This window comes from Chiloscyllium plagiosum, unplaced genomic scaffold, assembly GCF_037043375.1.
Source record: "Chiloscyllium plagiosum isolate Xiang-an unplaced genomic scaffold, Cpla_swu_hap1 HiC_scaffold_15, whole genome shotgun sequence".
Lineage (NCBI taxonomy): Eukaryota > Metazoa > Chordata > Chondrichthyes > Orectolobiformes > Hemiscylliidae > Chiloscyllium > Chiloscyllium plagiosum.
This window is the reverse complement of record NW_028270153.1, coordinates 15,120,174-15,136,287: the sequence shown is the minus strand read 5'-3', so window position 1 is coordinate 15,136,287 and position 16,114 is coordinate 15,120,174. Positions and strand designations below refer to the sequence as shown.

The following is a 16,114-nucleotide window of genomic DNA, read 5'->3' as shown; positions in this document are numbered from 1 at the left end:
GCTGGAGGGAGAAGGAGGTGGGCAGCCAGCAGGATTTTTTGAAGACTGGTTGCCACAATTTCTTGGCTGGGATGCCGAGGTGGACCAGGTGAAGGTTGACAGAGTTCACCAGGTTGTGGTGCGCAGATCAAATAACCCGTAAGTATGGATTATCGAGCATGGACCTCTTCCATTTTTTTACAGATCAGAGATTTTATCCAAAAAGAGAATACACTTCTGACTGTGAGCTACAGATCTGATACGGAAAAGAGGGTGCTTCAGGCTAAGAGCACTCTTTCAGTGAGTACACTCGATCATTTGTTGGGGGGAGGTTCCTCAGGTGACATCAAGCGATTACAGGAGGTCTGGAAGAGTTAGGGGTGGAGATCACTCCAGAAACCTGGCAGGACATTTGTCAGCATGCGAGGAAGATTTCAATATGTAAGAGGACTCATGCTATGCAGTTAAAAAAGAGTCTTCATAGGGTTCATCTGGCCCCAGATTGTCTTGCAAAGTTTAAGCAGGGTGCATCTTCAATGTGTCCCAAATGTAAAATAAATACAGGTCCCCTCACTCATTGTTCATGGTTCTGTCACAGACTCTGTATGTACTGGAGAGCTGTGGCAGGAGTAATAGAGGGGGCTTGGAGACCGAAGTCAAGGTGAACTCAGGCTCTTTGCTCCTGGGTTTACCAAATTTATCTCCTTCAGATGTACACGAGAGAAAGCTTTTTAGCATCCTCACTTTGTGTGCTAGGAAGAACATTGTTGGGTGCCCGAGAACTCCCTGGGTCTGTCGGAGTGGCATAAGTTAATTATGGAACATATTCCTTTGGACTTTCTTACAAATACAGTGCACCAGAAAATGGACAATTTTTAGAAGACACGGCAGCCATTTTTGAATTATTCAGAAGCAGATCTGTCCGCCATTTTAAACTTCCAGTTCAGCACCACCCTCATGACCTGTCAATCTTCCTTCCCACCTATCGACTCCACCCTCCTCTCTGACCTATCACCTTTACCCCCACTTCCATCCACCTACTGCACTCTCAGCTACCTTCCCCCCAGCCCCACCCCCCTCCCATTTATCTCTCCACCCCCGAGGCTCCCAGCCTCATTCCTGATGAAGGGCCTTTGCCCGAAATGTCGATTTTCCTGCTCCCCGGATGCTGCCTGACCTGCTGTGCTTTTCCAGCACCACCCTCTTGACTCTGATCTACAGCATCTGCAGTACTCACTTTCTCCTATTTGATGTTAACCTCACCGCAAATCCTCGTCCAAGGATGCCTACCTTGAAGAAGTTCTCCTCCTCTCCCTACAAGGATCTCAGTGAGTCTCTCTCTCTCTCTCACTGCATCCCCCTCTGCCCTGAAGCTCTTCAGCCACGTCCTGAAGCAGACTGTCTACCACAGCCACATCTCCTTCCTCAGTGCCTCCCTACGAACCAATTGATCCCACATGGACTCGGAACTATATTCAGACCAACACAATTTGGATCTGAACAGGACAACTAGTAGAGATTACAAATTCAAAACCTCCAGCAACGGTTCTCCTTCTGGATCCTCCGATCCACACTCACAGCCGTGCTCCGCCTCCTAACCTCTCTACAGTCAGCCCTGCCTCAACTGAGGGCCAAACTCTCTCAGAACTGCAAAGGCCCCCTACTGTATTATTTCACCAGCTTCCTCATTTCCCCTCCCCCCACCTTATCCCAGTTCCAACCTTCCAGCTCAGCACCGCCCTCACAACCTGTCTCACCCCTCCATCTTCCTTCCCACCTATCCACTCCACCCTCCCCTTCGACCTATCACCTTTACCCTCACCTCCATCCAACTCTTACACCCTCAGCTACCTCACCCCTAGCGCCAACCCTTCCCATTTATCTCTACACCTCCAGGTCTCCCAGCCTCTTTCCTGATGAAGGGATTTTGCCTGAAACATAGATTCTCCTGCTGTTCGGATGCTGCCTGACCTGCTGTGCTTTTTCAGCACCACATTCTCTACTCTGATCTCCAGCATCTGCAGTCCTCACTTTCGCCTAGTTTGGTTTAATAAGCCTGATGTCCTGAGAGGAAGAATTTCGAGCAAATGTGGGTTTAATATTTGGTGCTCTTGAAGGTTGAAAACTGAGGTCTTGTTACGCTCAGCAGCATTATTTATTTATTGATTGATTAATTGATGTATAATGAGTGTAGTTGCGAGATATTTTGTAGAGTAGTACAGTAGTTGGTTTATTGTTGTTGTTTTATTGTTGTAATGTTATATTTTCATATTTTTTAATTTTTTAAAGAAAAATTGTTTCAATAAAAATATTTTAAAAAAAAGCCACACCAGTCAAAAACAGACACCTAACGATTCTAATCCCATTTGCTACCAGTTAAGAGTCATAGAGATGTACAGCATAGAAACAGACCCTTTGGTCCAACCCGTCCATGCCGACCAGACATCCCAACCCAATCTAGTCCCACCTGCCAGCACCCGTCCATATCCCTCCAAACCCTTCCTATTCATATACCCATCCAAATGCCTCTTAAATGTTGCAATTGTACCAGCCTCTACCACTTCCTCTGGCAGCTCATTCCATACACATACCACCCTCTGCGTGAAAATGTTGCCCATTAGGTCTCTTTTATATCTTTCCCCTCTCACCCTAAACCTATGCCCTCTCGTTCTGGACTCCCCGACCCCAGGGAAAAGACTTTGCCTATTTATCCTATCCATGCCCCTCATAATTTTGTAAACCTCTATAAGGTCACTCCTCAGCCTCTGACGCTCCAGGGAAAACAGCCTCAGCCTGTTCAGCCTCTCCCTGTAGCTCAAATCCTCCAACCCTGGCAACATCCTTGTAAATCTTTTCTGAACCCTTTCAAGTTTCATAACATCTTTCCGATAGGAAGGAGACCAGAATTGCACGCAATATTCCAACAGTGGCCTAACCAATGTCCTGTACAGCCGCAACATGACCTCCCAACTCCTGTACTCAATACTCTGATCAATAAAGGAAAGCATACCAAACGCATTTTTCACTTGACCCATTGCATGCATTGACATCACAAGTGCACACCTCAATACAACAACCATTACTTTAACCAGCACCTTAAGAACTGGCGCTCTCCATAAACCAGCAAGAATTATATACCTCAAATATTTATTTGTTAATCGCGATGCCCGAGTAATCATTCAGGGTGTGAATGCTAAGTCTCTGCCACTAAGTTTTATTTAAGGAAAAATTGCATTATTGTGGAAGTGATTCATGCTGTAAATAAAGTATAACAGTTTTGTGTAAACCCCCTGCATTACATTTCTATTATTGAATGTGCGTTTTCACATTGATTATGCAACCTCTTGATCAACTGGATTATTTGATCAACCAGCACACTCCTGGTCCCACATGCCGGTTTTAAACAAAACTCTGCTGTACCTCTTAAATGTTCTGGGAGTTTCAGCCCCTACCAGTCTTACAGGCCGTAAGTTCCCAGAGATTCTAACCACTCTCTGGGTCAAACAGCACTTCCTCACATCCCCTCTGAACCCTCTCTCCCTTACGTTAAATCCATTTCCACGTGGTCAATGATCGCTCCAGCAAGGGGATAAAAGTTACTTCCTGTCGAACTGGTTCAGCAGCAAATAGAAACCCCCGCTCAGTTGGCAAATCTACGGGCCCCAGGACAGGAATTGTAACCAATTTCTCGCCCCTACACACTCCTTTTTCCATTCCTGTTTGGCTGCCACTCAGGGCAAGACCACAGGATGGAACCAATGATGTTCCTGTTGCTATAAAAACAGAAACTGCTGGAGAAGCTCAGCAGATCTGGCAGCTTCAGTGGAGAGAAATCACAGTTAACGTTTTGAGTCCAGTGACTCTTCCTCAGAACAGTTTCTACATGAGAATGTACAACAAAAAAAGATCACAGTCTCAGGATGAGGGTGCAAACATTTAGGACAAAGGGGAGGAAACATTTCCTCATTCAAGATGTTCACGAATCTTGGGAGTTCCCCTGTGGACCCTCCATAGATGTCACTCCATCGCTGCTGCATTCCCAGCACCTCAGCCTACTGCCTTTGTTTCCCACAATCCCAAGTCTGTGGCCTGCCAACTACAATTCTCAATTTTTGCAAAAACAAATTAGGGAAAGGGAAAACTCCAGCAGGAGCACGATGGACCAAGCAGCCTGCTCTCCCCCCGAACGCAGACCATTAAACAAACAGGCGCCATCCAATGCAGCACTTACCATTTCTTCAGTCTATCACGTGCTTCAAGCCTTGCGCCCACCTCAAAAGTAATACCACGTCTGCTCGGAGGTTTCCTGGACATCTTCAACACACTTCAGTCTCTGTGCAAAAAGGATGAACGAGTGTATTAAATACATTCCCAGCAGGGACACCAAAATGCATCAGTTGCAGTATCCCAGGAGGACAGAGGGCACCAGCAGACATATCACAGGTAGTGAATATTTCAAGGAAAGCTGGATTAGAAGCAGAAAGAGAAACAGAATAGGGTGGCAGGTTTAGCTGATGAGAGATGGGAACATCTAGACAGGGTAAATCGTGGCTCAATGGGCAGCACAAGGACTCAGGCTGCACTCTGAAGACTTAAGCACTGTCACCCCCAGTGCAACACTGAAGGAATGCTGTACTGTTCTGGGTACAGATTGTCAAATGAGATGGGTTAAATCGAGGCCCCCTCTGTCCTTTCCAATGGATGTAAAAGATCCCATAGAACTATTTACCGAAACAATTTGAATGAAAATATGGAAACACCATTATTAAGTTTGGAGACGACACCAAAATTGGTGGTATCGTGGACAGTAAAGAGGGTTCCCTGAGATTACAAGATCATGATCAATTGGGTCATTGGGCTGAAGAGTGGCAGATGGAGTTTAATTTGGATAAATACGAGGGATTGCATTTTGTTAAAACAAACAAAGGCAGGACTTATCCAGTTAATTGTAGGGTCCTGGGTAGTGTTGTAGAACAGGCTCCTAGTGGTTCAGGGATGTAATTCTTGGAAATTTGCATCACATGTAGACAGGGTGATTAAGAAGGCATTTAGCACGCCTGCCTTCATTGCAAGATTTGGAGGGGCAGGGGCCAAACGCAGGCAGGCGGGACTAGCTGAGCTGGGAACATGGTCGGTGTGGACTGGTTGAACCAAAGGGGCAGTTTCCATGCTGTATGACTCTATAAGAGGAGAGGCACCCTCCAGAGTGTCCTACCCAATACTGATCCACAGCCAACCTCCCTAAAACAAATGACCTGCTTTATCACAAATCCTACACTGCAACAGTTGGACCGCTGATTGAGAAATGTGTGGCTGTCAAGATGCTTTGGAATTTCCACAATCCCGCTGGTATAAATGGTGCTGCTGTTATGCAAATTTCTTATAAGGTGGGAATGCATGGGAACCGAACTACCGCGTTGTATCAGAACAGACTGTAATCTATGATCTTATCTCATCATTTGTGATCGGTAGAGTCATGCCAAGCTGGAGTTACACAGCTCAATCCAAGGGGAATTCCTGGGAAATTTGAAATTCATATCTATGTGTGTGTGTCTCTCTAAAAATGTCCCTTAAAGTACAAGATTTGGGAGGTTTCTGACTCATTTCGGTTTAATACTTACGCACAGAAACCTATTCTAACTAACTCGGGGTCAGAGTGAGGGTTCTCTGGCACCTTCTGGGGACTTGATCACGAGCAAACGCACAGCAGAACAAAGTCAACTCCCCTCAGGCCTGACGCAGCACCTCCCTCCAGGCAATGGTCAGAGTGCAGAGTGGGGAAAGTCTCACACGTATGTATGATTGAACTATCGACATCGCTCTGTCAATCAGGAAGTCGGACATCTGGCATGAGCCTAATGGTATGGGACATTTTTGTCTTTATTCTAACATGGAATGTGTGCAGCATTGAGAAGGCCTGCATGTGGTGCCCATCCCTAATTGCCCAGAGGGCAGTTAACAGTCGACCACAGTGATGTGGGTCTGGAGTCACATGTAGGTCAGACAGGGTAAGGATGGCAAACTTCCTTCCCTTAAGTACATTAACAAAACAGACAGAGAGAATTTTAGTTATTTCAAATCACCTGCTGGGACACATTACAAAACTCCTTGAACCCATATCTTCTGGCCCCGAGTTACAAATACGATCACTGCACCACAAGGCCATCTACGTATGGACTTTTATAACAGTTGGTTATAGTTTCACAGTCACCAATATCGAAAGGAATGTTCATTTCAGACTTATTCAGTGAACTGGAATCCCACCAGCTGCCATTAGTTAGTAATTCGCTGGGTTGTTAGTACAGTAATATTATCACTGTGACACCATCGCCCCCTCCAGGCATACAGATCATTTTACAGCAGTCTATTCCCTCAGATGAGTCTATTTAAGTAGGGCGCTAAACAGGTAAATTATCTACAGGTTCTGAAGATTCATATTTGAAATGTTTCTCTTCCCACAAATGCTGCTAGACCTGATGAGTTTCTCCAGATTCTCTGTCTTTATTTCAAATTATTCACCTAACATTCACACTGTGAACACATCATCATTATCCAAGAGGCTCTACAAGGTAAGCTCATAAGTGAAACTACAGCAAGGCTTCCAAATAAAAGAGGCTACTTAAACAGTACCTTCCAAACCCACAGCCACTACTACCAGATACAAGGAAACACCATCATCTTCATATTCCTTTCTCAGCTACTCGCCAACTGGACCTGGAAAATGTCACTGGGTCAAAATCCTGAACTCCTTCCCTAACCGCACTGCAGGTCTACCAACAGCACAGAGAGTCAGAGACGTACAACACAGGAACAGACCCTTCGATCCAACTCGTCCAGGACGACCAGATATCCCAACCTGGTCTAATCCCATTTGCCACTACTTGGCCCATACCCCTCTGAATCCTTCCTATTCATTTACCCATCCAGATGCCTTTTAAAATGCTGTAATTGTAACGGCCTCCACCACTTCCTCTGGCAGCTCATTCCATACACGTACCACCCTCAGAGTGAAAAGTTGCCCCTGAGGTCCCTTTTATATCTTTCCCCTCGAGTTCTGGATTCCCCCACCCCAGGGAAAAGACCTTGTCTATTTACCCTATCCATGCCCCTCATGATTTGAAAAACCTCGATAAGGTCACTCCTCAGCCTGCGACACTCCAGGGAAAACAGCCCCAGCTTATTCAGCCTCTGCCTATAGCTCAAACCCTCCAACCCTGGCAACACCCTCAGACTGCAGCTGTTCAAGAAGGCAGCTCACCACCACCATCTCAAAGACAACTAGGGACAGGGCAATCAATACAGGCCCAGAGAGTGATACCCACATGCTGTGAATGAATAAAAATCTCTCCTACAGAACAGAGAGATTGGAGGGTGTTAGTACAAACTATGCTGTGAAACTAATCCCAATCACAACATAAGCTGTCAGACCAGGAAACATGGGAACAGAAGCAGGCCATTCAGCCCATCGAGTCAGCTCCATCATTCAAAGATACTATGACTGAGCTGATAACCCTCACCTCCACTTTCTGCCTTTTCCGCATAATCCTTACAGATTGAAAATCCATAAACCTCCACCTTGACTATGCTAAATGAGCCAGCCATCGGTGAAAGTTTCCACAGAATCGCTACCCTCAGAGAAGAAGAATTTCCTCATTTCTGTCTTAAGTGGCCAGCCCCCTTGTTCTGAGACCCTGCCCACTGGTCTCCAGACTCTCCCACAAGGGGAGACAACCTCTCTGCGTCTCCCCTGTGATGTACGTTTCAATAAAGGTCACAGGCAATCAGTTTACCAAGGAGTCACCCTCGAGGCTGAAAAACCATGGGCAGTTTGTTACTCGCTGTCCCCATGGGCCTCCTCTTCCTAGCAATACAACAGTACCATTTATCAGCTACATGGTTGGAAACGAATCTCCAAAGCACAGAAAAGGGCAGTAATGCTGGCCCTGCCGACAGTTCACACGATGAAGGGAACCTACTGATGAAGACACGCAGTGAAATAAAATGCTTCTCGATCAAAAAAATTGTTTTCCGCACTGATCTGTCGCCAACCACTCCAGCCTAAAAATAGCTCGCTCTGATCTCAAATCCTTCAGCTAACCTCCTCTCTTCCTAGCACACAGACTGTTACAGAACAGGAGGAGGAGATTCAGCCCATCGTGCCTGTGCTGGCTCTCTGAAGGAGTGATTCAGCCTGTGCCACTCTCCTGCCTTCTCTCTGTAATGTTGCACACGCTTCCTTTTCAGATAATAACCCAATTCTCTCTCGAATTAATCTACTTCCACCACACTCTCTGGCAGTGCATTCCTGACCACTCACTGCAAGAAAACATTTTTCCTTGTGGCACCATTGCTGATTACCCTAAATCTGTTGCCCCTTGCTCTTGATCTTTCCATCAATCGGGACCAGTACACCCCCCACCCCCCCCATCCCCCATTTATTCTGTCTTCATCCACTATGGTTTTGTGCACATCCATCAAATCACCTTGTGACCTTCCTTTCTCCAGGCAAAACAGCAATCTGAAACCTTCAATGAAATTTGATCTATCCACTATTTGGGGGAGGTGGGGGGTGGGGTCACAGTGGCTCAGCAGTTAGCACTGCTGCCTCACAGCGCTACAAACCCAGGTTCGATTCCAGTCTTGGACTACTGTCTGTGCAGAGTTTGCAGAGACAGGGTGGGAGGGTCGGTGAGGGCTCAATGGGTCAAATGGCCTGCTTCCACACTGTAGGGGTTCTATGGATCACAGTTGACTGGAGGGGAATCTCCAGTTTGGATCCCACATAGTTAGGCCACACTTGGGGGCACCATGCACAGTTCTGGTCTGTGGATTGCAAATAACGAACTGATAATAATTGCAAAGAAGATACCAAAAACTGAGAGGCTGAAACTTTCCACAAGGGGCTAAATGGCCTGAGGTTCCTTCCTCCACATAGAGCAGAGAAGTGAATGATAATGGACTTTTAAATTAAGAAGGAAATCAGTAAGATAGACACAGAGAAGGTGTTTCTCAGTTGTGGGGAGCCTGACAGTCACGAATAAAAGTGATTAAGGAATTGCTACAAAAGAGTCTTTAAACAAAGAACAGTTCGAAAGTGCTCCTGCACAGAGCAGTGGATGCAAGTTTTACATGTACAGCACCAGTATGGTTAGAATGGGCCGAATGGCCTTCTTCTGTCCAGTAGTAATTCTATACATTTGACAGGGAACTTGATAAGTGTCCGAAGGTGATAGTTTTAGATAGAGTGATTAGATGAAGGATCAGATGGAACATAAAACAGTAGCACAGACCGAGGACTATCTCCATGTTGTAACTCGGCAAAACAAAGTGCAAGAGTGTGTGAGCCTCAGACGGAGCTGACTGGGTTCCTACTGACGCAGGTATTGGATAGAGCAGCAACAGCAGCTGGGCTCACTGGCACTCAAATGCAAACCAGTTCCAATCAGATATGCAGCAATGCCAGAAATATTATTGCGCAGCATGTATGCATGTTCAGCATTGAAACGTTCAGGATAGGCCCAGGGTTCATAGGATCTTAGAAGCCGACAGTGCGCAAACAGGCCATTCAGCCCGACTCCACGCCGTTCCTCCAAACAGCATCCCACCCAGACCTGCCCCACTACCCTAACCCTGCATTCCCCGTGGCCAATCCACCTACCCTGCACATCTTTGGACTGTGGGAGGAAACCGGAGCACCCGGAGGAAACCCACGCAGACTCGGGGAGAATGTGCAAACTCCACACAACAGCTGCCTGAGGCTGGAATTGAACCCAGGTCCCTGGCGCCGTGAGGCAGCAGTGCTAACCACTGAGCCACTGTGCTGCCCTTGAGTTGAGAAACCCAAAACCAGACAAGTCAACCTTTGTCTTAAAAATGGACATATCATTCACTAACCATGAGTTCCATTTACATAGCGCCTTCAACGTGGTACGACATTGCAAGGTGCTTCACCTGGTACATTCAGGCACAATTTGACATGGAGACTGAGGGGGGAGATGGGGAGATGAAAACTGGACCAAAGACAGATGAGGGCTTCAGTAAATTAGGAGGGTGAGGCAGAGGGCAACAATCCAAGGAGGGGGAGCAGTTGTCTTGACGACAGAGAGGAAGCCCAGCTCTCAAGTGTCAATATCTTTGAAGCCAACACAGTTTAACCCTTCCCAAACTGGTTGTGACGGTTTCAAAAGTCACATCACTCAGGACAATCTTTATAGAGAACCATTGGGTAAACTGCGTTGCTGGGCGCACTGCCAACTCCCTGACAAAACATAAAAATCCAGCTAAATACCTGAACTGTAATCCTGGTTCAATTCCATCGCTTAGGAGACCAGGAAAGGAGTGAATCCCCAGCAGATGCCAACCATTCAATGATTGCTTTCCCAGCTCTACCATCCAATGGATGAGCTGACTGTTCTGGAATTACAATCTCACACCCAGTAATCATTCCGTCTGAATGAGAAACAGTATGCTTCACTTTGCATATTATTAATCAAGGAAGCAAACTCAACTCCTGGGTATCCAATGTTAGCTTTTGCTAAGCATGTTAGCCAGTGAATGATAATGGCTATGCGCTGAGCGGCCAACATTCATGCCAACTGCTGAGTGGATGAAGAAACGCAGTTCCTGATTGCATATTCCAGCGTGAATGAGTAAAGCCAAGTGACTAGCTAGCAACATGCTCCACCAAAATTCAGTGCTTACATCAAACACTCTGACCTAAGGGTTTCTGTTGCATCAACACTCTAGTCCAAAAATACTAAAAGAAATGCAGATGCTGGAAATCTGAAACAAAATCAAGATTGCTGCTAAATGTCAGCAGGTCTGTGGACAGTGATCAGAGTTAACGTTTCAGGTCCAGTGACCCTCCTTCAGAACTGACTAGTCCACTGCTCGCCCAGCTGCTTGCCCTCTCTGAACTTGAGCTCATCCATTTTCTGTTTGTTCATAGCAACATAGAAGATAAGAGCAGGAGGAGGCCATTCGGCCCTTCACCATGGCAGATCGTCCAATAGCCTCATCCTGCTTTCTCCCATAACCTTTGATCCCATTCGCCCAAAGAGCTATATCTAGCCACCTCTTGAATACAGTCAGTGTTTGGGCATCAATACATCCAGTGTAATGAATCTCACAGGCTCACCACTCTTTGTAGTCTCCTCCCCTCTGTTCAAAATGGTCCTCCCCAAATCCTCAGAGCGTGACCCCTGGTTCCGGACACACCCACCATCGGGAACACCCTCCTTGCATCTATCCGGAGAGGTGGACCATCATTTATTGCCCATTCCTTTGAAGACATGGTGGTGAGCCACTTTCTTGAACAGCTGCACTCCCTACGGTACTGGCGGCCTCAGAGCACCACAAGGGAGGGAGCTGCAGGATTCGGACCCGGCGACAGTGAAGGAACACAATAAAGTTCCACAACACGGCACTGAGTGGCTTGGAGGGGAACTAGGAAGGCATGCAACTTCTGCCGTTGTCCGGTTCACCGGGAGAGATCGCTGATACGGACGCTGAGTTCGTTGACACAGTGCACCCCGAAGATGGTACACGATGTGAATCATTCTTAACTCTGTTGTCCCGCATCTTATCTCACACCACATCTTGTTCACTCCATCACTCACTGACCGACATCACCTCCCAGTTCATGCACTTTAAAATTCTCAGCCTCCTGCTCAAACCCCTCCCTGTCTCTAATCTCCCATAGTCTCAACCCTGACCTGGTGGATCTCCTGTTTGCTTCATCCAGTGCCTTTGGTGTCCAGGCTCTAAATTAAGGACTTCATTCCGCTCTACATCTCCACCTCGCCTCCGGTGAGACTTTTAATACCCACCTTTCTGACACAGGAAAGGAGATATTAGCAAGTGACCCAACTCAAAGTCCATTCTGTCCAAAGAGCTCCTGTGAAGTGTCTTTTGAGGTTTTCTTTTAAAACAGAGTTTATACAAATGCAAGTCATTGTTATTTGGTAAGGCAAAGCAATAAGCAATTTTACACATTCCAGAGTCAACTGGGTAACAGAATGCCCTCAGGGAACACAGTAGCCACAAACACCTGACATTACAGTAGGATCAGATGGCATTTATTAAACAAACTGAAGAATGACCTTCAGTTCTTTTTGTCATACAGTCACACAGCTGGGAAACAGAACCTTCGGTCCAACCAGTCCATGCTGACCATTATCGCAAACTGAATTTGTCCCACTATCCTGTCATCATGCCCAATGCCTCAAAGCACTAACTCACGGTGCTAAGCAACTGTACGTACTGAAGTATCAGAGTTGAAGAGTGTGGTGCTGGAAAAGCACTGCTGGTCAGGCAGCACCCGAGGAGCAGGAGAGTCGACGTTTTGAGCATAAGCACTTCAACTCGATTCTCCTGCTCCTCGGTCCAGAGATGTGCAAGTCAGGTGAATTGGCCACGCTAAATTGCCCATAGTTTTTGGTGCATTGGTCAGAAGGAAACAGGTGTGGGTGGGTTACTCTTCGGAGGGTCGGCGTGGACTTGTTGGGCCAAAGGGCCTGTTCCCACAATGTAGAGAATCTGATCCCCGGATGCTGCCTGAGCAGCTGTGCTTTTCCAGCGCCACACTCTTTGACTCTGCTCTCCAGCATCTGCTCCATACTGACGTATCACCCCATCCAGGTGCTACACTACTGCCAGCTCACTTCAAACAAAAAACTACTCTCCTTGCAACCTGTCACAAATGCCTCTCCTTATCTCCAGATAACTTGCAAATAAAAGGTAAAGTCGGCAAATCCTACCTGACGAGAGAGAGAGAGAGAGAGAGAAAGAGAGAAGACTGGTGGTGGTTTAACAGGAGGGTACCATACCTCAGAAAAGGGGAGAGCTGTGACAGAGATGCATTGATGGTAACCTCAGCCGGTGTGGGAATTGAACCCACGTTATTGGCATCGCCTTGCACTGCAAACCAGCCATCCCGCCAACTGTGCTAACCAAACCCACGACACCCCTACAATATAATGCTACAATACAATAGTAGGCTGGCTCATTTCTGGGGGGTACCTTTCTCCGGTATTTTTTCCAGGGGGTTATTATTCACCGGGCAGTCAGTACATCACCTACACCAGCGAGTGTATCCGCCATACCGACACGGAATGAGCACAGGCCCTTCGAGCCTGCTCCGCCACACAATAAGCTCAGGCTGATCTGATTTTAACCTCCATTTTACAGTCTCGCATATCGCTGAGAAATCTCCCACCCTCCCCTTGGTAATCAAGAATATACCCACCTGTGCCATGGTGATGGTGGTGTTGGTTGGGGTAGTGGGGGGGGAGGGGGGTGAAGAAACTCAATGAGGTTCTGGCTCGACATCACATCACTACTGAGTGTGGAGGTGTCCCTCCCTCTGTCCTGCAGTTTTTCTTTTGAATCTTGGGGAATTTTGATGACTGGGAACATTCTTTTTTGACAACAACTCATTTTTGCCCTGGTTGGCTGCACTCCCTGAAGGAAATTACTCGGCAGAGATTAGGAATTCACGGAGAGTGAAAACTGCAGCTGACTTGGCCACTCTGCTCTCCCACGTTCATCCGGTTAAACACATGTTCAAACAGCATGGACTCCCGCCCAGCGGGAAGGAAGTGCTTACACAACACAGTTCAACCCTTCCAAATCCACAGAGGGTCTCTAAACATACGTGTCACGGTGACATGCCGACTAAAGAGAAAGTGGTTGGATTACTATACAAGGCCCCAACTGGAACTAGGCAAGGTGCAAGAGATTTGGACAAACTGAAACCTCAAATCACTCAAACAGACCCAGCATCCACGTCTGGTGCCACAGAAAATATTCAGCAGCAGTTCCCTTCCCCACGCCAAACTGCCCTACATACATAGAATCTTGACAGCGTGACTACAGACTATTCAGCCCATCGAGTCCACACCAACCCTTCAAGTAGCATCCCACCTACACCCACTCCCCACCCTCTCCCTGCAACCCTGTATTTACATGGCTTACGCACCTAGGCAGTTCATCTAACCTACACATTCAACTTCACCTTCAACAACTAAACTTACAGACAAACCAATGGAACACCCATGGGATCTCCGATATCAGGGATCTTAGCAGAGGCTGCAATACAGAGACTCAAACAAACAGCTCTGCCAACCATTGGTCCGCTACGTGGATGACACCTTTGTCATCACTAAACGAAACAAATTTGAGGAAACCTTCAAGACCATCAATAATACCCTTTCTGGCAAAAAATTCACTAAAGAGGAAGAAAACAACAACAAATTGCCATTCCTAGATGAATCAGTAGAGTGAACAGCCAATGGGGAACTTCAAACCAGCGTCTACTGGAAAACAACACATACAGACTACAATGAAGCTGCATTAGAACATTAGAACATTATTTCAACAAGCCACAACATACTGCAACACAGAGGAACTACTGTGCAGAGCAGAGGAAAATCACCTTTAAAGTGTATTCAAAAAGAATGGGTACCCAATGAACACAGTCCGATTTCTGAGGAACAAACCCAAACAAGCAGGCAAAACGCGCCCAGAAACGCAAACCACTCTCCCCGACATCAAAGACACATCGGAAATTACTGCCACACTACTCAGACCTCTTGGCATCATGGTAGCCCACAAACCCACCAACACACTAAAACAGCAGCTAATGAACTTGAAAAACCCTATGCAGACCCTTTCCTGAAGAAGGGCTTATGCCCGAAATGTCGATTCTCCTGTTCCCTGGATGCTGCCTGACCTGCTGCGCTTTTCCAGCAACACATTTCCAGCTCTGATCTCCAGCATCTGCAGCTCTCACTTTCTCCTATACAGACAACAAGCAAAACTAATGTCATTTAAAAAATACCGTGCAAGGACTGTAACAAACACTACATTGGACAAATGGGCAGAAAACTAGCCACCAGGGTACATGAACATCAACTAGCCACAAAAAGACATGAGCTGAAAATGTGTTGCTGGAAAAGCGCAACAGGTCAGGCAGCATCCAAGGAGCCGAAGAATCGATGTTTCAGGCATGAACCCTTCTTCAGGAATGAGGAAAGTGTGTCCAGCAGGCTAAGATAAAAGGTAGGGAGGAGGGACTTGGGGGAGGGGCATTGGAAATGCGATAGGTGGAAGGAGGTCAAGGTGAGGGTGTTAGGCCGGAGTGGGAGTGGGGGTGGGGGTGGGGGCGGAGAGGTCAGGAAGAAGATTGCAGGTTAGGAAGGCGGTGCTGAGTTCGAGGGATTTGACTGAGACAAGGTGGGGGGAGGGGAAATGAGGAAACTGGAGAAATCCGAGTTCATCCCTTGTGGTTGGAGGGTTCCTATGCGGAAGATGAGGTGCTCTTCCTCCAGCTGTCGTGTTGCTATGGTCTGGCGATGGAGGAGTCCAAGGACCTGTATGTCCTTGGAGGAGTGGGAGGGGAGTTGAAGTGTTGAGCCACGGGGTGGTTGGGTTGGTTGGTCTGGGTGTCCCAGACGTGTTCTCTGAATCGTTCCGCAAGTAGGCGGCCTGTCTCCCCAATATAAAGGCGGCCACATCGGGTGCAATAGATGGTGTGTGTGGAGGTGCAGGTGAATTTGCACCCAATGTGGCCTCCTCTATATTGGGGAGACAGGCCGCCTACTTGCGGAACGATTCAGAGAACACCTCTGGGACACCCAGACCAACCAACCAAACCATCCTGTGGCTCAACACTTCAACTCCCCCTCCCACTCCACCAAGGACATGCAGGTCCTTGGACTCCTCCATCGCCAGACCATAGCAACACGACGGCTGGAGGAAGAGCGCCTCATCTTCCGCCTAGGAACCCTCCAACCACAAGGGATGAACTCAGATTTCTCCAGTTTCCTCATTTCCCCTCCCCCCACCTTGTCTCAGTCAAATCCCTCGAACTCAGCACCGCCTTCTTGACCTGCAATCTTCTTCCTGACCTCTCTGCCCTCACCCCCACTCCGGCCTATCACCCTCACCTTGACCTCCTTCCACCTATCACATTTCCAATGCCCCTCCCCCAAGTCCCTCCTCCCTACCTTTTATCTTAGCCTGCTGGACATACTTTCCTCATTCCTGAAGAAAGGCTCATGCCCGAAACGTCGATTCTCCTGCTCCTTGGATGTGCCTGACCTGCTGCGCTTTTCCAGCAACACACTTTCAGTTC

The 16,114-nt window shown here is 47.4% G+C and overlaps 1 protein-coding gene across 6 annotated transcripts in view; it reads right to left on the bottom strand.

Annotated features, from left to right (window-relative positions):
* Window positions 1–16,114, bottom strand: part of LOC122560263 (PHD finger protein 20) — a 93,222-nt gene that overhangs the window by 66,494 nt on the left and 10,614 nt on the right. For all 6 annotated transcript variants that reach the window (XM_087994760.1, XM_087994756.1, XM_087994758.1 and 3 more), the window contains one exon: window positions 4,211–4,312. In XM_087994760.1, coding sequence (XP_087850886.1) covers window positions 4,211–4,293 — 83 coding nt within the window. In that variant the 5' untranslated portion in view covers window positions 4,294–4,312. Of the gene's footprint in view, window positions 1–4,210; window positions 4,313–16,114 lie in introns of those variants that run through there.